The 24,670-nt window shown below is 43.2% G+C and overlaps 2 protein-coding genes across 2 annotated transcripts; one reads left to right on the forward strand and one right to left on the reverse strand.

The window, feature by feature from the left end:
* Window positions 1-9,449: 9,449 nt before the first annotated feature.
* On the forward strand, window positions 9,450-12,614 carry marcksb (myristoylated alanine-rich protein kinase C substrate b). Its single transcript, XM_033988308.2, has 2 exons — window positions 9,450-9,887; window positions 11,047-12,614. The coding sequence occupies exons 1-2, from the start codon at window positions 9,801-9,803 to the stop codon at window positions 11,599-11,601; spliced, it is 642 nt and encodes a 213-aa protein (XP_033844199.1). The 5' UTR covers window positions 9,450-9,800; the 3' UTR covers window positions 11,602-12,614.
* Window positions 12,615-16,650: 4,036 nt separating this feature from the next.
* col10a1a (collagen, type X, alpha 1a) lies at window positions 16,651-21,283 on the reverse strand. The gene is made up of 3 exons (XM_033988600.2): window positions 21,178-21,283; window positions 20,511-20,655; window positions 16,651-18,995 (listed from the first exon to the last, which is right to left on the reverse strand). Exons 1-3 carry the CDS (start codon window positions 21,181-21,183, stop codon window positions 17,161-17,163), a joined length of 1,986 nt encoding a protein of 661 aa, XP_033844491.1. The 5' UTR covers window positions 21,184-21,283; the 3' UTR covers window positions 16,651-17,160.
* Window positions 21,284-24,670: the final 3,387 nt, after the last annotated feature.

The raw sequence follows: 24,670 nt of genomic DNA on the forward strand, positions 1-24,670 counted from the left end.
ACGGCAAGCGCGCACCACACACCCCGAGCTGCTTCCGGTGACCTTTTCCACATGAACCAGTTTTATTGTCTCAAAGTCACTCGGACTCAGGAGCTCGCAGCTGTGGTGTGGGGAAAACGGAAATATGCACGAGGAAAGGGGTATATTATCAGCTCTTTTGGTCTGTAGAGTCGGTTTTTGGTAGTTATGGACTTAATTCTTAGGTCTGCCTCCCACAACTTTAACAAACTGATCACATGCAGCAGTGTAGGTCAAGGTCCTTCTAGGCAACTTTACTATATATTAATATGCACTTCTAGTTGATGATCCGCCATCTCCTTGTCTCCATGGTGATGCCATTGCCATTGTCATCCATCCATCCAGCCATCCATTTTCTTTCGCTTATGTGGGGCCGGGTCGCGGGGGCAGCAGTCTTAAGCAGGGGCTCTCAGACTTCCCTCACCTCAGACATGTCCTCCAGCTCCTCCAGTGGGACCCCAAAGCGAGACATATAGTCCCTCCATCCAGTGTGTCCTGGGGCCTCCTCCCATGGTGGGACATGCCTGGAACATCCCCCTAGGGATGCCATTGCCTTGCCTGGAGTATGACACAGTAGGACATTACCTATTATCAAGATATAATTTCAACATGTCAGATTTGATCCGCAATAAACTGTGTGGTTCAGTTCACAATTTTTTTGAGTTATTTAATTGTTTAGGGTTTTTTTTGTTTTGTTTTATTTACAAGTTTTGTTTTATTTACAAGTGAGAAAGGAACAAAGGAAAGGGAAATATGGGATGCAAAACAGAGGGTTGTCATAATGATGATTATAATGGCAATGGAAATAGAAAACAAAAAACAAAAGCAGGTCAAGTCCATAGCAAACGTAAACACATGGGGGAAAATGTCACAAATTTTCATCTTATGTGCGCAAACATGTGGCAATTTTATCTTGTGAGATTTTCTGGCATGAGATCTTGATCCAGCCCTCGCATTAACCTTGTGTACCTCTGTGGAAAACAAGCAGGTGACACCACAAGGCCAGGTTAATGGTCAGATCTGTGGAGAGGTGTGAGTCCTGATAGAAAAACAAATACCATACTGTGGGATCATTTCTAGGCAAAGTAGTAACATAACACAAGCAGCTGCACAGTGCACCTCTGAGGCTGATTATGAAGGAAATATTGTGTCCATATGTAACACAAAGGAGCAAACACATGCTGAGTGTGCCCTTGAAACAGACTTGGTTTGGTCCTTTTTCTTGTAATTTATTTTTTTTGTTGTTGATTATTTTGTTGTAGTGCATAGTAGTTATTTTAAGCTATAGCATTCATTATTTCATTGATCTCTTTTCAAACCTGTCCATAAATGTCACTTTTATAACCCAACCTAACCGTACACCACTGTCATTTTTTCACCTCAAAAGTGCTATGAAAGATTAAAAGATTCACTGGGTAACTTTTCTGGTGGCAACTCTACAACCTGCTTGTCTCCATTGTGACGCTATTGTTTTTCTGGGGGATGTTCCACAGTATAGAATGAAACTTATCTTGCATTTAGTCAATTTCAGGTGTTTTTATAGCCCAGAAATTCCTCGAAAAACACATGTGTACAGGTCTCGCCACAGATCTGACCTGGTAGTATCACCTTCTCGTCTCGAAGCAGTAACATCTCCATGGAGACAGGCAAATTGCAGACATGTTACATGGTGCATATTTAAAACACAGTAGTCCTGCATGTGTTCTGGTGAAAAAGCATTTGGTTCGGTAAATGGCCACACTTCTCTGCGTCCATGGGGATTCACTAAAAAAATATGAGGCAGAAACTGGAGGAAAGGTGGTTGGAGAGTCTTGCTCAAAGTCAACGTGCACATGAGAAGGGTTCAAACTACAAACCTTTAAAGTCAGTATGCATGAACAAAACTTTAACTGATTAAACTACTAACCTTTTTAAACTTTAAAGTCAGTTGCTTGAGCACAATTCCTCTTATGTCTCAAGTGTAGCCAACACTTCATTCTTTTGGCCACATGCTGTAGTGAAACGACTAAATGATTAATACATTTGTCTGTGAAGAATCGCCTCATTTCACCCCCACAACCCAATCCCCATCTTCCCTTTATTTTCCTTTTCTCGCGCTTTTATTTTGAAACTCCCCCCGCCTCGCCTTGTTCCTGCGTCGACGCCGCCTTGACGCTGTTGTGATTGCGTACAGCTGATGCAGATGCTCACCGAACCAGAGGCTTTTAGACGGACACCGCTCGGACCCAATGAGCGCCCGGTAGTGCCCGCTAAGCCCCGCCTCTCCGTGGATGGGTTGGCTGAAAAACAAGACACGATACCGGGGTTGTTTTGTGGTGATCCCCCCCCCCTCTCCTCCGTCTGCCCTACGTGGATGGATCAGACAGGCACAAGTTTTACGCACCAGTTTTTACCGTTACAATGCGTTAAGGAATTTGAAAAACGTTTATTCTCGTGCGTTTTTGCAACTTAAAGCGAACAGCTGGTGGTGGTTTCCCTCTGAGCCTGGGGGCCTGCTAATTAAAAAGATCACCTGCTGCTCCTATAGTGTCTTTTGTTGGATTTTTCAAACGGCAACAGTGCGTAAAATGACACGTTTTAAGCGTGCATTTGTCTTAAAGAAAAAAGGTAGCGCAATTTTGCAGGGTTTTGCAAGTTAGCTTTGGCACAGTTACTAAAATGTTTAAACTCGATTTCGATATGAAGGATTTCACTCGATACTGATGACGATACAACAACTTTTTTAGCAATCGAATGCAATGTTTCGCGTACAAAATGATAATACTTGCTCAAAGTTCTGACACAGCTCAAAATCATCTTAAAACTGTTCAGGAAAGCCAACATTTTGTCCTGTTTTGGTCTGTCCTCGCTCTAGATTCGATAGAAATGTTACTATCTGTTTTTCGATACTTTTATTTTCCCACCATAAATATATGAACACAGTGGCCTACATTGTTTCTCATGGCATTCAAGGTTGTTGTGGACACTTCAAGACTTACGAAAAGTTGTGGTTAGTTTAAATAGGTCTACGGCGGTTAGATTTTGCATAAAAAAATACATTTGCTTTTTGCTTTTGAAGTCAGGGTCGATACAGCTCGTAACGTCTTCCGGGTGACACTTCATCCACCTTGTTTAATATGAAAGTGGTATAGGCCTTTATAATGCACTAGTCTCATACCTGATCAGTCTCCGATATATATGTGCGAAGCCCTCATCCACTCAAAGGTAAAAGTCACTGACAGTTAAAAAAAATCCATAACTCTTTTATTTCTTAATATTTTTATTTTATTTTTTCAGAGTATTTAGAACGACCCTTCCGACATTAATATGAACAAAAACAGCACCGAGGAACGAACCCTCATTGTACAGTGGTACTTTGAGTCACATGGGTCAAATTCACAAACCCAGCCGTGTTACAGTCGACATTTTAATACCAGAGATGCCCCGAGCATAAATGACATTAAAGGAATAATAAGTTGTTTTCAAAGACAGGGGGCAGTATGTGATCTCCACAGACCTGACTCGTCCCGATTTCTTCCTGTGGAGTAATCTTAAAGAAAAGGTGTTTGGTGGAATAAATCTCAGACAATAAACGATTTAAAACGTAATATCGAGGATCAAATAAGAGCGTGAAACCGAAAATGGTAATTAGGTAATTTTTACTTCCCCTAGTTTAAGCAGTGATAAGTTCAAGTGTAAGTGAACAATTTTAACTGTATATATTGCCAGAAATCTCGGAAGATTCAGTTTACCTACTGCTAAAATTTGGTGAGTATAACTTAAGAATTATAGGAGCTATTGAAGATTTAAAAGCACTAGCCTTGTACCAGATTACACGGTATGCTCTTCCCGATTAGTCTCCGATTATATATGTGGCTCAGTGGTTAGAGCACTCGTTCCTCTCGAAGACCTTTGGTTCGATTCCCGCTCTGACCACCGCCGTTCTGTTATTGTGTTCTTAGATGAGACACTTCAGTCTACGCATATGAAACACTCCACTGATCAGACAATCACATCCATAGCTAAGTGGGGGAAGTTTCTTTCCCAGTGACGCAATGACGGCAGTAAGGCGAACTGGCTATCCTCTGGTTCTATGGCAAATGCTTAGCTCAATACACCACTTACTCCTATAATGCTGATTTGTACTAAACATGTATTTGTGCAAAATGTGTCTCGACCCAGTGCAGATATGTCGTCTAAGTGGCTCTTGAGGTCAAAATAAGTCTTTTGTGTATTGTCCGCATCTAATTATGAAGCGTTTTATTGTCCAGGAATCAGGAACGTGCATGGTTAGCATGCTAGTTGTCGTTAGCTCAGAATGCATAAGATAAGTGAGGAACAGCTTTGGATCACTGGTTCTGTTTTTCATGTGTTTAAGACCGTAAAAATCAGATACAGCGATTTATTTATTTTTGCTCCAAGAAGCAAAAACATGGCATTGACATTTGGCACACTGGTTTTGATAGTTGTTTGTGCACAGCCAGAAAAAACAAAAAAACACATCACAGAATTTGGATTTCAGTGACATGTTTCGAAAAGGTCACAAATCAGGAAAGGAATAAATAACTAGTTTGAAATGAAAATGGGTCTGATTGTACTGGCTCGGAACGTGGGCACTGGGCAAACAAATTTTTATGCATATTTTTTTTTACTTTTTTGGATATTATTTTGGATATTGGCACTACTTTATATGTTTTGCTCCTCTGGTTGGTTTGGTTCTGATAAATTCACAGTTTATGCAGTTGTCCTAAAGCTTTTTATTGGCACAAAATTGTATGAACGATGATAATAAAAAACGCTCTCAGTAAGAATGCATGATTTTTTTCCTTTACAAAAAATAAATGCAGGATAGATAAGTTTAATGCCATACTGTGGAACATCTCCATGGAAAAAGTGAATTAGTGCACTAAAAGATTACAAGAACTCTTTTTGGACCAATTTTATATATGCTTTTTGGAGCAGTACTTCCTGGATCACCACCTAACAATGTCATGAGGTGGAACTGAATATATCATGTCTGTTTTGATACTTTGCAGCTGATGTCATCGACGTTCTCTGTGGGTGTGATGCTAACTAGAGGCACTGCTCTGTCTGAAGCTCTCTTACTCACATTAGAGTTAAATCTGAGCTTTGTTTTAGCACTGTCTGACTGGCAGGAGCAGGAATTACAACAGGTGAGACGATTTGCACTGTTAAACAAGTCTCTCACATCACACATAAAATTACAGTCGCGAGTTAGCTAGCATTAGCCAACAGCTTTTCAGCTACTCACTCTCACCTTTTTGTTGAAAATCACACTCCTAAATAGGACAACGAACGCTCGTATTCATCACGGGCTCCTGAAAATGTGTTGTTTTTCGTTATTTATTTAATTATTTAGCCAAAAAACTTTGTGTCACCATGGTATCTGCTGAACATTCCGCCACAGACATACATGCAGTACACCCCCAGCTTGATGTCGATGTCACAAGCAGGTGACAGCGGCAAACCAAGTCACGTGTCCGATCTGACGACGAGACGAAATTCCTCTCACAGTTTTTTTTCCTGTAATGAAATAAATGCAAGATAGACGAGTTTAATGCCATACTGTGGAACATTCCAGATAAAGCAATAACATCTCCATGGAAAAAGTTAAAATGCACTAAAAAATTTCATAACTCTTTTCGGACCGATGGTATATATGCGTTTTTGGAGGAGCATGTGGTGTCACCATGGTAACCGCTGAACATTCCGCCATAGACATACATTACAGTACACCCCCAGCTTGATGTCACTAGAAAGTATCAATAGAGAGACAGCCGAACAACATAACTCACAAGTTATATTTTTATTTTGATTATGATATAACATCATAACACGGCTTAAAGTTCACAAGCTCAACGCAGTAAAGCACAAGCTCAACGCAGTACTTTCCGGTGCTTAACAGAGAGCAGTTTGAGCACGTTGCCTGTACCATTATGAGCCGTGCAGTGATTAGCCCTGATGAGTTGGACTTGTCTTAATGAGCGGCGCGCAGCAGGGTCATGTGGTTCACCATGTCTGTGTCTTTGTCTCGCAACAGCAGAGGAACAATTAGAGCCGTGCATGTCATCAGGATGTCAACAATGACTCTGGCCCATGTACACCCCCATCAACTATAAGAAGAGGGAGGGAGGAGGGGGGCAGTTTACCTAATATTCAATTCATTTTCAGCTCTACAGGCAAAACAGGGGTCAATCTGAATAAAATGTGAGTACAACATATAGAACACACTGCGAAATTTGAACTGAGTAATGCTATAAGGGTCTCTGTCAACTATTTAATTCCTTTTTTTCTTACAGAACCTGATGAAAATTACCCAAAAAATATTCAACTGCATTTTTTTCACCACACATTTTCTTATTTTATTTTTTACTATTGTGTTATAAAATATTTTACACATTCAACAAATTTAAAATGTAACTTTGTACGGGCGACAGTACCTCAGTTGGCTCTTGTCATAAACATCAGTGGTTGAGCGGTCAGATCCACTGACCCACAGGTTGGCGGTGCGATTCCAGCTCCCACAGATGAATGGTGCTGTTGTGTTCTTGGACAAGACACTTAACACACCTCGCCCCCAGTGTCTGTGTACACTGCTGTATGAATGTGTGTGTGAATGGGTGAGTGGTTCCTTGATGTAAAACACTTTGAGAGACTTGGAGGTGGAAAAGCGTTAAATAAAAATGTGACCATTTACATTTTACCAATTTTTCTCACCCAAAAGCTAAAGATTACAACACAGCCCAAATACACATGTCTCTACTTCTCCCTCACTTCATTTTCCACAAATGCTGACTGTCTTTCTAGGAGCCATCTTGGACCGGTCTCCATGGCGACGGCTGGGGGGTCAGTGAATGGATGCATGGGAGCGGTGGAGTCGGGGCTATCGCAGCAGAGGAGTACCCCAGAACTGAGCGCCTTTATGCGATTCGGGCATCGGGATGCTCAGCTGCAGCTCAGCCAACACAAGACCCCATTATACCAGATGATAAGGTCTGATTATACACAGGGAGGAGGGGAGGGGGCGTGTATATGGAGTTATACAGTTAGAGTTATATACAGTGAAGTGTATGTAGACACAGAATACCAAATACCTGCATTAAAATGTAACCTACCATGTTACATGGTCCAATCAGAGTACTGCATTCTGAATATTTAGTTTCTGGATGTCACCTGCATAATATAATGGAAACAGAAAGTTATAACTGTACTTTGGAACATTCTCCATGGAGAAAGATATGTTTTATGACACACTGTGGAGGATTATAGCCAAAGGAATAACATTTTCATGGCAACAAGCAGGAAGAGGCCCTCCTCCAGGCCAAATAAAATTCAGGTTTGTGGAGATGCGAGCCTGCTCACAGAACGGAATGCTGCATGTTTTTCATTATTTTTCAGTGCAATAAGCACAACCACATTGAAAAAACATGCTTTTATTTTGGTCTGATTTTTACCTAAAAAGTTACATACTGTGGCTTTAAGAAGCATTATATGAAAGTGTAAAAATGTGACACAATAAACCAGTTTCGTTTTTGCACCATTTGTTCTGCATTTATTTATAACTAATGAGAGAAGGAAACCGCACATGTTATCTATTTTTCTCTCTAATGGTGTGATCAAATACTGCAATGTATTACTTAAATTTTACAAAAGTAACTTAAGTTAGTCTGTAGCGTACATGTATTAAGTTACTTCTGGGTTTTATCAGATCTAAGCAGTTGCATATACAGTTGTGATGATGGTGAAAAAAAAAAAAAAAGAACGGTTGTATTTTAACTGTGGTAAAACAAAGTTGGCATCTGTAATTTCAATCTTCTTGGTCTCTTTGGTTCAGGCCTAGTCCTGATACAGACCTGGTTTAGTCCTGGTCTAGACCTGGTTCAAACATGGTTCAGTCCTGGTTTAGTCCTTAGGTTTCAAAATCAATGTGAAATATTTTTACTTTCAGATTTGAATACATTTATACTAACAATGCTGCTCAAGAGTTAAAATGCAGCAGAAACTTTTAAAACCAGGAAACAAAATGGCAGCTTTGTCCACTGTCCTGCTGTATTTAAACCAAGTCCACAGATTTGACACAATGTGAAACGTCTTTAGAACATTGTGAACAATCGACTGGTCTGATGCACTTTAGTTACAAGTACTATCTGCATAGATATGCTATTGTTTTGCTTGGAATGTTCCACATTATAGCATTAAGCTCATCTTTTCCCATAGAGACAAGTAGTTGGCACCTCCAGGCCAAGTTACAGGTCAGGTCTTTGGAAAGGCAACACAGATAAGTAAGAGTCTAATGCCATACTGACAAGACAAAGAAAAAAAAAAAAACTTGCCTGGGATGAACACACACTTCTCCAACACTTTACGAAGATGTGAGTGTGGTCACCAGTGAACCTCCTAGAATTCAGATGGGCATAATTGACAGGTGGACGGCCTGTCTGTATCAAAACAAATATGGCTGCTTACAAGGAAAAAAGAAAAATATATAACAAGGGACTGAAAAACACAGTGGATTTCCACAGAATCAATGAGTCAAGCACTAACCTGTTAACATGAGGTTAGAGAAATGTGATTTTGTTCAAAATGATAGATGACCAATGAGCTCCTTCGCTTCACACGCGTCTCTGATTTGATTGGACAGTCGTGTCTGATCCTGGCTGAGGAACGACGGAGTGCTGAGGACTAGACTAATAGCATTCTGCATAAAAAATACAGAGATACAAGTATGAATATTAAGAAAGGTGACAAAACGCCTGCAGAAAGGTTACATAGAGCACATTTAACTGCGATTTGCTTTATATTTAGGCCTTTTGCATATTCTGTTGCCACTAGATTTAGCATAGGCCTATATCGGATATTATGACCAAACGACATAAAAGCATCCAGTGTCCTGTACACTTTGCCTTGAAGCTCCAGTCATACATCTATAGGCCTGTTTATTAAAGGCTACAGGACATAATCAACACCATACAAGTTTCAACATGTTTTCTGGAAGTATATCTGTGATGTGAGATGGGACAAATGTGAAGGATTGGTTGACATCTGGGCTGAATGATATAAATCGAATATTGTAGGTCTATGTTTTATGCTCTTTTATGAGTTGTTTTTGCACTTTGATTCGCAATAAAACAAAATGAAAAAGAGTTTGATCCATCAATAAGTTGCGAGGCAGCAGCACAGACTGGAACGAGCCTCATGGTGGCAGCCATTATGCCACTGATGATGTGGGTGAAGATGGAGCCGTGAACATGTTCTGGAGTGATGCGCTTTTGGAACCGTGCGCCAAAAGTGACCAACCCAGACTGCTCTCATTACGCGCCCGCAGAAAGTCCCGGTCCTGAACCGGTCCATCCATCCGCCGCTCAGAGCAGTGTGGAGTGGAGCTGGCCATGTTGTTGTTCCTCTCCCATTGTCCGCTGCCCCCGCTCGCGCCCCCCGCCGCCGGCTTCGGGACTTGTGATTGGCGGATGGGGGCTGCGCGTGTCGTCATAGCCCCAGTGCCCATTCATCAGTGGACTTGGGCGTTGTACTCCGCATCTCATTTGCGGCGGGGCCAATTTCTCCATTTACAAACTCCGCTCGGGAAAAAATAGCAACAATTCCCGTTTCTTTTGCGTCTTTAGCTTCGTTTTTGTGCGCGCACACACGTTCCTTGGCGGCTCCTCGCTGTTGGTGCTGGATTCAGGCTCAGTGCGAAGACACAGCTGCAGAATCCTCGGGTGGAAGCTTGCGCTCTTTGTTCATTCATTTGATCGGTTGGCTTCCTTTGTTGGAGCAAAAGCATGGGAGCACAGACCTCCAAAGGCGCAGCGAAGGACGAGGCTGCCGGCGCGGAAGGAGCCGTGGTCGCCGCCAAAGCCAACGGACAGGTAACCGAGCGTGGACTTTGTAGAATGTGTCCCCGCGCGGAGGAGTTTGGGTCGGTGTGTGCCGCGACAATGGCGTGTGCCCCATGCCCACGGAGCGCATCCACGTTCACCGGCTCCAGCGAAAGTGCACGGCCTCATGTTTGAGTTCATTGAGCAAACCGTAGCTACAGCTGAGTTTAAATGCTTTATTGTTGCATATGAGTGTTTGGTGAGGTTTAGGCTCTGTTCACTTTTCATTCACGGATGAAATGGTTAATTTGACCTGTTGTGCTGAATGAGGGCCGGCTGCAGCCCGGAGCTTTGTCCGCCTGTTGGGCTCTGTGGGGTTGTGCATGTGTCCATCCCCACTCTCCCTGTTACATTTGGGCTTTAGCGGAGTTAGAGGACCTGGTTTAGAGCGGAGGTGCGTGCAGCCGCTTCATGACGCCCTCACAGGCATAGCCATTTTAAAAAGCACCACGCCTTTGTTGTCAGACTGAAGAAAGGAGCCACGTTTACTGCGCGCATCCTCCATACAACTGTCACAACACACACCAGAGGAGCGAGCGGTCGGAAATGGCTTCACACAGTCAACCCAAGCCAACATTTAGAAAGCTGTGGTTTTGAAATTTATTGATGAAAATTCCCAAATTGAGTGTGTTTCATCGACGCGCTCGGAGCGCCCTCTAGCGGGAGCCGGCGGCGCTGCAGCCAGACAGACTGGCCCACTGCTGAGCTGTGTCGTCACTGTCCTAGTAACAGATGTTACTGCAGTTTTCGGCCTTTTTCCTATTGGCTGCCAACCCCAGGCCTCAGCCCCGCATCAATGTGGCCCAAATCATATCCTGTGATTACATGTATTTCTAGATGGCAGCATAGACTTAAGGATATATTTAATATCTTGTATAGGTTATGTTAATGTACGTTTTAGAATATGGGTCTGGATGACTGACATTTGAGATGCAGGTGTTGTGGCACCAACAATAAACTTTTCGTCCCAAAATTAAAAACTGGATTATGAAAACTGTATTTGATTAGAAAGTTGTGCATCCAATTGAGTGAAGAATATGTGTGTTAATGTCTACAGTTGAGGCCTACAGGTGTTTTTTCAATGCACAATTGTTTATATGAAATCCATGTAACACATTCATGTTCTAACCTGCTTCCTGTCTCTGTCCAGGAGAATGGACACGCCAAGACCAATGGAGATGCGTCCCCCACTGCACAGGAGGCCAAGGATGTCCAGGCCAATGGCAGCACTCCCACTGAGGAGGCCCCCAAAGAGGACGGGGAGAAGGCTGAGGCTGGCGCAGAGCCAGAGAAGGAGCCTGCTGCTACCAACGGAGACACCTCCAAACCAGAGGAGGGTGCTCCCTCCACCAGCGACGACAAGCAGAAGAAGAAACGTTTCTCCTTCAAGAAGCCCTCCTTCAAACTGAGCGGCTTCTCCTTCAAGAAGACCAAGAAGGAGTCTGAGGAGGCTGCGGAGGAGGGTGGAGCTGCAGCTGCGGAAGAGGGGGACAAGCCCGCTGAGGATGCCCCAGCAGAGGAGACCAAACCTGCAGAGGCTGCTCCAGAAGAACCTGCTCCAGAGGCTAAAGCCGAGGAGGCCAAGCCCCAGGAAGAGGCCAAAACAGAGGACGCCCCAGCAGAGAAGAGCCCTGAGCCGGCCCCAGCTCCAGCCGAGGCAGAGACAGCAGCCAGCCCCGAAACCCCCGCCCCGGCCACAGAGTAACCCTACCCCCCCCCCCCCCCCCCCCATCACCTGAAGGAAGGAGCAGAGCGCTGATGGAGCGGAGCGCTGAAGGAAGGAATGGAAGGACTTGTCTAAAACCAGGGACTTTTTTTGTTTGTTTTCGTTCCCTGCAAAGACAAACATCTCCACTTTTAAATGACTTGAACATGTATTTACCTGGATTTGACCAGCTGAGATTCATTTACTGCATCTAGACTTTTGGCTAGATTTATTTCTTATTGAAAAGGCTAGATAATCTATTGATACAAGAACACTTTTTTACCTTGATATAATGAACTAAAATCTTAACCAAATTCCAGATCTAGTAAAATATCTTGTCAGAGCTCAAACCAAGATAAATACTGTGAGTTCAAGTCACTTAAACCTGTGCAAATGTGCGTCTTTGCAGTTTTGGTGTTCGTTTACTGTTGTCTCATCTTCAGAGTGACTGCCAGTGTGGATGGGTGCTTGGGTGCTGCGCCCGCGGATGCCCTGCTTGCGGGTGAATGGGTGAGTGTGCTTGTGAACATGTGAATGGGTGTTTTTTCTACATGAAACCATGATTGTGTGACACGTTGCTGAATTTGACATATTTAATCCAAGTATTCGGTGCTGGCCAATTGGATGTAGCAACAGAAGCTGTGCATGCAACGTCAAGGCACATGTGATATTTAAAAGGGAACTACCCAAGAAAAAAACATGTCTTATATGTTGTCTTTTTGCAGTGCACAGCCGTTTACAACCTGCGCTCCCTGGACATGACAATATTGAACAAAAGTAGAGTTTAGTCCAAAAAAATATCCGTAGGTGCTCGTCGCGTTTCCGTTTAGAATCCACCATAGTAAGTACTGCACGCTGTATAGACTTTGATATTACTGGTTTTATGGCTGAGATGTACCTAAATGACTGATGTTTTTAACAGATGACCCATTGTAAATGACGTTTTCTTGTTTTTCACCATTTGTAAGATTGAATAAAATTGGGAGATGTTTTAAGCAAACCCTGGATCAAAATGTGGTGACTCTGCACTTTTGTAGATCTTGGTGTTGTAAATGTGTGGCTGGTTTAGGTGGTTAAAGGTTATGATAGTTTTGTAGTTGATACAATTTGCCCTTTCAGTCATTGGCAGTCAGTTGTATCTCTCACTATGTTTTGTGGCTCAATTTAACTTAATATAATGGACCAGTTTTTTTTTTGTCTTTATTTACATTCTAACCTAATTAAACTTTGTGGTCATATTTAAAAATAACAACTCCAGGTGCTTTAAACTTCTATCTAATGGCAAAAATAGTTAAAATCCCACATTAAAAGATCACATTGCACTCATTAGCTCAAGTTTTGCTAGCTAGCTAATCACTAAATCAAAATACATGCAAAATATAGGCCCCATTGCCAATACAATCTTTAAATCCCACCCTAAATGCATATATTTGCATACATTTAATCTACAATTAACCACAAGTGACAAGGCAAATATTTTGATTAAGCTGTAGAATACTTTTGAGCAGAAAAGTGCAGTCGGGTGAATGTAGCGCGGAGGCAGATGCTCCATGTCTTTAAACGCTGGGGTATTGATGGATAATGGCGGCGCGCGGATGGATCTGGATGCGGAGTGGGCACGGTGCTGGTGGGTGGGGACCGCGCGCGCATCCCAGGCCCGGAGCGCCCTCATGTGGGCACAGTGGAGATAGCATGTTGTGTCCTCTCCAGAAGTTTATTTGATGACACTCCATAGTAATGCGATTTTCTACCGTTCAAATTATAGTTAAAAAAAAGAGGTAATAAAAAGTGTTTAAAAGTTATGTATTTTTGTTTATTTGTTTACTTATTTGCAATGGGTGAGCCAACCACTTTTAAGTTGTATCAGAATAAGTCCACTGTGTCCTTGGGCAAGACACTTCACTCAGTGTCTATAGCTTTGGAGGCAGGTACACTGGTGTAGGCTGTTTATTTATTTTAAAGATGTAATTTAAGATGTGTTGAGTATCCCAAGGCTTTAGTGATTAATTGCAGACGGAAATTAGGTATTGTTAAAGCTCCACTATGTAACTTTTCTGATGCAGAGTCAGCCCCCTGATTGCATCTGTGTATGTCATTTATTAGATGGGAATGTTTCACTATATACCATAAACTGATCTTGTATTTATTCAATTGTGTGTCTAGAATAGCTTGAAAAATGATGCATTGTTACTGTTTGCAGGGTTGCCTCTCCACAGATCTGATCTGTAACGTGGCCTTGTGATATCCCCTGCTTGTGTTTATGAATAGTTATATTAGATTAATGCCATACTGTGTAACCTCCCAGGTGTTTATTTATGTAGGCCATTTGTACAGTTGTTCTGTTTGTGTGCTGTTAAAACTTATTATGACCTTTATAAAACCTGTTGAGTTCTACGGATTTTACAAGTGTCGCTTTGCAAACACTATAATCTTCGCAGCTTAACTTGCCTGCATTCATTTCAAATTCATTGCAATTTCCAACAATTATCTCACTCACTTTCGAAGATTCCTCGAAACTGCCAGACGTTTTAAGTGAGTGTTTGTTCCCATAAAAGCATGTTGGAGTTTTGTGAGTTGCAGAGATTGTAGTGGATATGGTATAGTGTTGTAAGTGCCCACAGCTCTGCACTTCTAACCCTGTATTTCCTCCACAGACCAGATTTACCCCGCGTCACCGCAGCAGGGTGTGTTCACACAGAATCCGGCTATTTCGGCCCATGTCCCCTCAGTATGTCCCTCTTGGTCAGACTGTGGAGGGACCTGCTGGCTGTGACTGGCCCCAGGATGTGCGCACTATGGCCTTGTGTATTTAAAGGCACTAAGGCCCCAGGGGTTATTATATGCACTGATTAGGTTTAGTCAAATGATTTAACATTTTCAAATAATCAACCTGATTAGTTCTGGTATCGACAAGACCCTAGAACTTGCTACAAACTAAATCTCAATTTTTAACAATACTCCACTTCTGTATTAAAAGGCTGTACCTGTACCTGTTTTTCCTCCATGTATTTGAGCAAAATTTGTCTTGTCCCAATACTACAATTTTACAGTATTGTAAAAGCAACTCTTGAAGTCAAAATATGTCCACTGTGTCAAAATAAGTCCACTAATTATATGGCGTTTTATTGTGTGAGAATTAGGAAGTGCTCTGTTAGCATACTAGTGGTTGTTAGCTTTACCTTGACAGCTGATTTTCTAGTCCTCTGAAAGTTATGAAAAGCATTTACAAACTAATCGCAGTGAATAATTAGGATTATACAGATATATATTTAATGTGTTTAAGACAGTAAAGGTACATAGCCTTTAAATTATAATGGTCTGTTTCTAAGCTGTTTCCTTTCTTACTTTTATTTACTGGCTTATATCCTTCTCTGTCTTGACCTCTGACTGAACATGAAGTCTTGAGAACATATAATTACACCAATAATTACACAGCGCTCTGTCGGCATTCACAAAATAGAACCTGGACATTCCCGGAAGTGTAAGGGCCCATTTGTGTCCCTGCCTCTCCCTGCTGCATTAACCACATGTCTGTAAAAGTCTTGTCCTCTCTGGGGGCCTCCTTGTTGGTTTCTTCTCGTGCCACTGGCCCTGGGGCCTCTCACCTCAGCTCGGCTCCTCCCTGCTCTAGAACACTTCAAACCAATGGGAAGGCACGCCACACTATTTCTGGAGTTTATACCCAGACATGAGCTCGGTTAAGTGCTGAGTAAATAAGGAAGTTGGTGGACATGTTACTTTTGGCCATATACTTCATTAAATAGCTAATAAAAAGTTGGAAATCAAAAGCACACACGTGACAGCGAGGGGGAAAAAAATTAAAGGCCCTGTTTCCATGTAGGCTATTTGGAACTAAATCCATTGCTCCAGTACAGATATGTTGACTGAGCAGCTCTTGAGGTCAAAATACGCATCTAATTATAAAGCGTTTTAATGTCAAAGAATTAGGAAGTGCACAGTTAGCATGCTGGTTGTTGTTAGCATTAATCCCGTGATAGCAGAACTCAGTACTGGTCTCATCGGGGTGAATAATTAGAAGGCTCAGAACGCATAAGGTAAATGAGGAACAACTTTGTGTCACTGCAAATAGTTCTAAACTAGTTTAGTTTAGCAGGTTTTAGAGACAATAACAATCGGATACTGTACCTTTAAGTTCTACTATCTTAAATATTATGCTTATGATGTGCTCTACATTTGTGGTCAGTTTATAATAAAATTAAATAATTCTAGAGTAAAAAAAAAGTTAGGCTACATCTTTGAATAGGTCAAATATCGAATTCTATCCAGAAACAACTAGCTGCTTGTCACCATGGTGATATTATTGCTTTATAAATAAAAATCATCATCATCATCATCATCATCATCATCATCATCATCATCATCATCATCATCATCATCATCATCATCATCATCATCATCATCATCATCATCATCATCATCATCATCATCGTCGTCGTCGTCGTCGTCGTTTATATATAGGTGTGTTATGTGTCAACTTAAACTACGTAAATTCCACAGATAAATGTATCCCCTGCATTTGACCCATCCTTCAGTGCTCCTGAGAGGTTGACCCATCCTTCAGTGCTCCTGGGACAACCTCTCAGGAGCTGGAGCCCCAGGACCCACGTTCAGATCACTCATTTTTGGCAAGGATTACCTAAACTGGAGAATTTTACCTACTGTGCATGTTATTTTGGTTGATGAGGGAAAATGGAGCACCCACCCAGATATGGAGGCTACATACTGCTATAGGACATGCATTTTCACAAGCTTTGATGATTAGGATGCTATTAGGCACTTTACTTCTCTACTGCCATTTATATTCAAGTCCACACTTGGACTAAAATACTTATTCTGTTTCTGGTGCTTCTTAGACCGTTGTTTCATTTAGCCATAAGAAACAAAAAGGTTATGCTGTGCTCAGTGTTTACATTAAGCCCATAATCTTGTGCTTGTAAATTCATGTAAAGTGTCAAAACCTTCAAACTACTTTAAAATATAACAGATGCCTAAAGCTGTGATAGTTGAAGCAGAGCCTGGAGCCTGAAGTGTTGTTATGACATCTTTATTAGTCATTGTGGTGTACATGACGTTTGGATGTTCAGGGATACATCTCGCTCTCTTGTGCTTGACTGACAGTTTTCTGGTGACTCCTTTTACCAAAGTCAATTTGACTCTTACAGTTTCACAATATGTAAGTCACATATAGACATAGTTGAATAAGATTATGGTCACCCGCCCCAAACAACGTACAAAAACAGACAAATACAAACACCATAATGAGAATCATCACTTGAATTCGGTATGAAAAACAGAGTGAAGAAAGCACAGTTGTACGGTTGGATTTCACATACTGCCCCCTCACAAACGCACCAGCCCCAGCCCTGATCACTTGGTTTATAAATAAATTTTCCTTCGTCTTAGCACCTGTTTCTCGTAAATGTTCAAGTCAAGATGCCACTATTCCTCAAATAAGAGCCCTCTGCCCTGCCTGAGGACCTGAGAGAGGACTGTGACCTGAGGAATAGCCCCTCTGTTGCTCCAGGCGCGATGAGCCTATCACGTGGAGGCAATGAGGAAGCCGGAGAAGGAGCAGTGGACATTCTCAGCGGCAAAGACACCGTTGGCCTCCTCATCGGGGATCTGCAGGTACACAGTGTCCTGCTCGTCCAGCAGCAGCACAGCACTACCTGACATCTGGTCCAGGAAGCCCTTGTTGTACTCGTCGTAGCTGAAGAGAACAGGCTGGCCGTTCTTGTACAAGGCCACCAGGGCGTGTGCGCCATTCACATGGATGCTGTAGGAGAAGTAGTAGACGCCTGGGATTTGACAGGTGAAGATTCCGCTTTCTGGGTCGTAGTGGTTCTCTGCATTGTACACAATCTGGTCAAACTTAATGGGGCTGCCTGCAGCGGGGTAGGGGGTGGCCAGGGAAGCAGTGAAGGCAGACATGGGGGACTTGACCATAACCTCACTAACTCCCATACCCTTCTCAAAGACAACCTCTCCAGGAGGACCAGGAGGTCCAGGGGGACCAGCGGGGCCAGAGGCACCATCAGCACCAGGCTCACCGGGAAGACCAGGGGGACCCTGAGGTCCTGGGACACCTTTGGCGGCCAAACCAGCAGGGCCAGGAGCACCTGGGAGACCAGGATGTCCCTTCAGACCAGGAGCTCCAGCAGGTCCCTGTGGGCCGGCAGGTCCTCTTTCACCTGGAGCACCATCAGAACCAGCAGAGCCAGGCTCACCAGCACGTCCTGGGTGTCCTTTGGGACCAGCAGGTCCGGGAATACCTGGGGATCCTGGGATTCCTGGGGCACCTGTATGTCCCTTCATTCCCTGAGGACCAGTGGCTCCCTGAGCTCCAGGATTACCAGCTGGGCCGGGATAACCCTGCTTGCCCTGGGGTCCCTGAGGTCCCTGATCTCCTTTGTGTCCTTTAATACCCTGAGGTCCAGTAGCACCGGTGTCTCCTTTAGCACCTACAGGGCCAGTCTGGCCTGGGAAACCACGAGGGCCCTGAGGTCCAGCTGGGCCAGTGGGTCCAGTGGGACCAGTGGCACCAGTGTAACCAGTGGGACCTTGCTCACCCTTAGCACCTGGAGCTCCAGTGGCTCCAGGGGCTCCTCTCTCTCCCTTCTCACCATTGGCACCAGGCTTTCCATAACCAGGCACTCCAGGAGCTCCAGTGGCTCCAGTAGCACCCTGGTGGCCTTTGGGGCCCATAGGGCCTGGAAGACCGGGAGCACCATTCTCACCTGGTTTACCTGGGGTACCTACACCTGGGGCACCAGTGTGTCCCTTAGGTCCCATTGGTCCCATTGCACCAGGGGCACCATCCCTGCCGGGGCTACCTCCCTTTCCTGGCTCACCGGGCATACCGGGCTTTCCTGGCTTACCAACTCCTGCCTCACCTGGGGCTCCGGGAGGACCCGCAGGTCCCTCTGGTCCTGTCTCACCCTGAGGTCCTGGAATACCCACCCCCATGTCTCCTTTTTGACCTGGAAGTCCAGGGATACCAGGATGTCCTTTAAGGCCAGGCTCTCCACGGGGTCCCATTGCTCCAGGAAGCCCAGCAGGTCCGGGTTTGCCAGTGGCAGAGAGTCCAGCGGGTCCGGGGGCTCCAGAAGGTCCGGGTGCTCCTCTGGGTCCCTGAGCTCCAGGGGCTCCAGTGTCTCCTTTCTCGCCAGGGGCTCCATCAGAGCCGGGTTTGCCAGGACCACCTGGGGAACCAGGTTTGCCAGCGATGGAGCGTCCAGGTGCTCCAGGGGATCCAGGGGGTCCCTGGGGGCCGGGCAGACCTTCAGCACTCTCACCTGGGGGGCCGGGGGGACCAGCAGGCCCCTCAGGGCCAGGCTCACCTGGGGGTCCAGGCTCCCCTACCACTGGCACCACTGTGGAGAGACAAGGACAGGTCAGTCTAAAGCAGCACTAGAAGAAACAGCAAAGGGTTCACACCAGACTAAGTCAAATACATTTATACACTGAGATCATCATAAGGCACTCCAACATCTGAAGCGCTCACCAGTCACATGACCCCAGTTCAGTCACATGATGTCAGTCACATGCTTTGAGGTCATATGACTGAGGTCATGTGACTGCTGATGTTACAGTCACAGCTACTAAAAGCCACTTGTGGTCACATCATTTAAGACATTCAAATGGTAAAAGTGAAAATTTACTTAACAGTTGGACGACTGGGATAATAACATTCTATTTTATTGTGTGAAACTCACAAAGACAGATAAGCTTAATTTCATTAGCCTGCATCTAACTCTGAAGAGTCAGGAGTTAGATGCTGGACATTGTGTCTATTTGACCAGAAGCTGTGATCCAGAACCTGCAGAGGAGTGACTGTCCCATGCACACCACAGGTAGTGACACAGGGGACTTGGTGCCAGTGCAGCTGGAGCCGGCTGCCTTCATGTGGGCTCTGAGCACCAGAGCCACACATGTTTGTACTTGGGGCAGAGGCACACCCAAACTAACCACACTGCTGTGCCTGTAATTGTCACACTAAAAATACTGCTGTATACTTTCTACCACAGAAATAACAAGTGCTCAAATTTACATTTCAAATGATCCACATTGAGCTTTAGCCACTTACACCACTCATTAAACGCCATTGTGCTCTTTAGCCACACATAACAGCTCCTTAACCTACTTTCTACATGCATTTCAGTCATACATAACACGATACAACAGTTCATGCAGCGCAAGGATTTTGTTAAAGCATTCAAATCTGAATGAATACCTCCAGTGCTTGTAAATCAAAATGCAACAAAAACATATATATATATATATATGTATTTGACTGGCAGAAATGGCCTTGATGTTTTGAAAAAAATCTCTGTGTAATGTTCCTGTTTACTTTTTTTTTTGGCACTATATCTTTTAACATATAAAAGAGGCGATGTGTTTTCATTCTATAAATACATATGTTTAGATTTTATGACACACATCTTGGGAGCCATTTTTTGTTCCTTGATGAAAAAACATTTCGAGGCAGCTGCTCATAAACTCGGCCAAAATGACATGTGATAAACCCTTTGAAGCAATTTGTAGAGTTATTGCACACTGTGGTTGAAACGGACCATGATTGGAGAGGAGCCTGGATGCTGCAGCAAATCAGGGAGCAGTAAGGGCGGAGTTTAAGGCTCAAAATAATGCGCTCCAGTGAGAAGCCTATCTGTGCCTTTGTTGATACTTTTTACAAACATGCTATTGCTACTACTCAAATCAGAATGTATACATGTTTTTTTTATGCAAAATACTGTTTTGAAGTAAAAGACATAAGTAGATAGATGCCCCAGTTTAATTCATGCTAACTTATCTAAGTGTTTTGCCCAAAATATGTTTACATGTACAATTTTTCTCTTAAAAGCACATTGTGTAAGGTCTTTTCTCACCTTGGCTTTTGACGGAGTAGGGCTGGTACTGAGGAGCCGCCTTCACCACCTTCTTCACCACGTATCCTTTCCCATGAGCTGCAGTCAGGGTCCCCAAGAGGAGGAGGATGCAAGCCACTCGGAGGTCCATCATGTTTGGTCCAACCTGCACAACACCAAAGCAAAAGATAAAGATAAAAAGCTTTTTCAAATGTGATTGTGCAAAAGTAAGTTATGAGAGAAGAGGAAATAGTTTGTGATGGGAATAGTCAATAGAAGTAACTAAGGTGAGAAAGGATAGTTAGGCTAGTGTAGCTCGTGTCTTAGCTTAAAATTGTTGTATTGTTTTAAAATTTATAAAATGTTTCTTAAATAAATCAAATTCTTAAAAAAAAATAAAAAATGGAAAAATAAAAAAGTCAAATTGAAAAAATAAATTGTAAAAACATGCATTAAAAAAAACAAAACTGTATGAAATTATTATTTTTTTAAATCTACAAAATTTGAAAGTAGCCCAGAAGTATTTACAACTATACGCCTCAGTAAAAAAAAAAAAAAAAAAAAAAGCAAAACCATAATGCAATGTCAACTCAAATTCAAATCAACCCATTTCAAAACTTCCCAAATGTTTTAAAATGTCCCTAAAGGCTGCGAGTAATCCTCCATGGACCAGCGCAAAGGCACGTACCGGCATCCAAAGGCAAAAAGCGCTGTGTCTGCACCAGTGAGCTCCCGGTGCTGCTGTGTAATCCTATGGGCAGGAGCACAAGACAGGAGATGCTGCCTCTGGTACAATGACCTGCCCTTTTATACTATATCTGCCCCTCACATCACTGAAAAAAAGCAAAGAGCTGCCGCCGCACTGGGCCCCTCCCTCCTCCAGCACAGTTGTAATTAGCAACAGTTCTACCCAAAACGGGCACGTCACTGAGCCTCCGAGTCCTCAACATCTAGACATGTTATTATCACTTATTTCACTTTTTGCTTGGGACAAAGTCAAATAAAGCATAACGTTTGAAAGTTCAAATGAAATGATTCCCCGGCGCTTGCTGTGTTTACATGTTGGGATAAATATGAGAGTGTCTGGAATAGTGGCAGCAGGTCTATAAAAAAGTACAAGTTTACAGTGGCACCTGTAGAGCACAGAGCCACCATTGAGGATGTCCAGACTCATCCTCCTCCAGTCTGAATGTACAGGACAGTGGAGAGGTCAGGGCACCGGCACCGGGGCCACATGAGAGGCAGCAGGAGACAGGAGACAGGAGACAGGAGACAGGAGACAGGAGACAGGAGACAGGAGACAGGAGACAGGAGGTAGCAGGTAGGAGACAGGAGGCTGGAGGCTGGAGGACTGAAATGTGTAGAAATGAAGCAGATTTCTTAAGGAAATAAAATGAGAAGTCTTTCTTTCTACCATAAGAGATCCATTTGTGAAAAAGAATGTGAACCTTTTCAAAAACATAGCTGATGTGGTATGTACACCTCAAGTCCTCTACACGTTTGTGGTGATACTGCAAAACTACAATATTACACATGCATGATTACATGGAGACAGATGTTTAAAACTAGGAATGCACCGATCCTGTGATTTCTATTCCGAAAACAACATCAATACTTTGACTTTAAGTATCTGTTGATATCAGATATCAACTGAAAATGGCTCTTATTTTCTTAAAACACAGTTATTACACAAGAGGTCTAAGAGTGCTACGTAAATTATTTCTGCTTCACATAACAACAGAACAACTTTGTATGAATAAAAGTTCAAATATTATGAGATGTTTTAGGCAAAATCACCCCGTAAAACGTTTTAATATATCCAATAACAGGTCCAACCAGGATATTGGCTGAACTGATATCATGGAACCATTACCCAATCTGGCTCATTTTTCAGTATCGGCGCAGATATTCAATACCACTATCGATATTGGTGAACTCTAGTTAAAACCATACTTGGAAACATTGTCCATGGGGAAGAATTTTATTTTAGTGTGGATTATTATAGCCAAAGAAAGAACATTTCCATGGAAACAAGCAGGAGGAGGTCCTCCCTCAGGCCAAAGACGTGTCAGGTTTGTGGAGAGGCATGTATCCTTATATGAATAATGAGCAGTGAAGAAGTAAGAAGTGAATACAGTATTATTGTCAAAATAACAAATCCAGTTCATTCATATAGTACATAAAATTTTTGCACAATATATTAATCCATTTATGCAGAATGTTTCCAAACAATACACAGCCCTACATGTGCGTCATGTGACCAACTGTAGAGACATGGACCTCAGACCCCTGTGTGTTTCAGACACTTGTGCAGAGCTGGATCTGATGAGCCAGGTCCATGAAGCAGAAGGATGATTCTTATTATTTTTCACGTGTCTGGCCTAAACGACCCTGAGCCTGTATATTTTCTGTTGTAAAATGACATTAGTACTGGACACATTGGTGACAACACACACAGCCCACATGTGTGCACAGGTTTATTTGCTGGTGGGGTCTACCTCTCCATGCTCAGGTGCCCACAGGATAAACAGGACCTGGACTGGCTCGGGTCACTATTTCAGGAAGAACATTTACCCGGCCTGTATTTGGGCTGAGTTTCCTTTTCAAACTCCTAATAAATCTATTTATGGAGCCAGTGGGAACGCCGTTTGTTGTTTCAGTGCAGCCAATGTGAGAAAGTGGGCCCTGAGCCATGTGCGCACTGCCGCCAAACAACCACCAGAGGGCGCATTTTACTGCCAAAATCATGTATCCTAGACAGCTCTGTGCTTGTGGCTAGTGTTATTTTTGTCCCCTCAGTGCATACATTTTGAGAGGTTTTGGGCTTGTTCCTACAATTACTGCAAACTGTTTCTGTTATTATACATTAAGCTAATCAGTGCTATGCTAACTGCTATCCTCACTCACTTACTCACTCACCACCTTTGCACACGACCCCTTTTTGACTATAATTTCTCCATTGCAGCTTGGCCACATAGGAAATGCATACACCCAAATAATCACATGTTCGGTTGCACACAAGTATTTTAGCTGTAAACGATGTGTAGGGCAGCCACCGCCGGTTTCCAAGGATACCCATGGACGCCCATTTATGGCAACAAGGCCCCTTCCTGTGTTCTTATAAAGTGTGCACATGCCAGCTGACAACGTGAGGGCATCTTGTTCAATTTGAGGCTTGAGCTATGTGTTCGAGACAGTGCTGTACACCTCAACGTGACAGGCGTCGTTCAGCGAGGCGTAATTAAAGATTTGAACAGCTTTGAACCCGTTTTGTGTCAATTAGATCAAATCAAATGTAATTTTAAAAAGTGCTACCTTACCGAGGATTGCTGTGCTATACTTAATCATATTTGGCAAGAGTTTTTACGCCGCTCTTGTCACATAAAAAGAGTGTAATTTGCGATTGGCTTTGGGGATGTTTGAAATAGTCCTCCTAACCAAAGCTGGGTGATTATAAGGGCCACGAGCAGACTGAAAATATACAGGAGAAGAGAGGCTCACGTGAGGCTATTATAGCAACATGTAAAACAAGTAAGGACACGCCAAGGTGTACTATGGAACTTTTCTGATGGAAGATCTGCAACTTGCTTATCTCCATGAAGAAGATATCGCCTGGAATGTTCCGCAGTATAGCATTAAACTCATCTATCCCCAGATACAAGCAGGGGTCACCACCACACCAGGTCAAGTTACAGGTCAGATCTGTGGAGAGGTCCTCTCATAGTCCTCTCATGGGTGACAGTAGCTCAGTTGGTCGAGTGTTTGTCAACTAATCTGATGGTTGGCGGTTTGAATTCAGCTCTTGCCATAAACACTGTTGGTAGAGCAGTCAGATCCGCAGCTCCCACAAATGAATACTGTTGTTGTGTGCTAGGGCAAGTTAAGTTGGTTAAGTGTCTTGCTAGGGCAAGACACTTAACCAACCATGGATGTGTGAGCAGCTCCTTGATGCAAAATGCTTTGAGTGGCATAAAGGTGGAAAAATAATACATAGAAATGCGACCATTTATCATAGTAAGAATGTATATTTTTCAAGGTATTTTTTTAGAATTAGAAACAACTGTAGATGAATAAATGGAACATATATTTTAAATGCCATACTGTGGAACATTCCAGGCAAAGCAATAACATCACAGAGACGAGCTTCACAGAGACGAAAGGTGTACTTATGTGTGTACTGC

Source organism: Periophthalmus magnuspinnatus, chromosome 22 (genome assembly GCF_009829125.3).
Source record: "Periophthalmus magnuspinnatus isolate fPerMag1 chromosome 22, fPerMag1.2.pri, whole genome shotgun sequence".
Taxonomy (NCBI): Eukaryota; Metazoa; Chordata; class Actinopteri; order Gobiiformes; family Gobiidae; genus Periophthalmus; species Periophthalmus magnuspinnatus.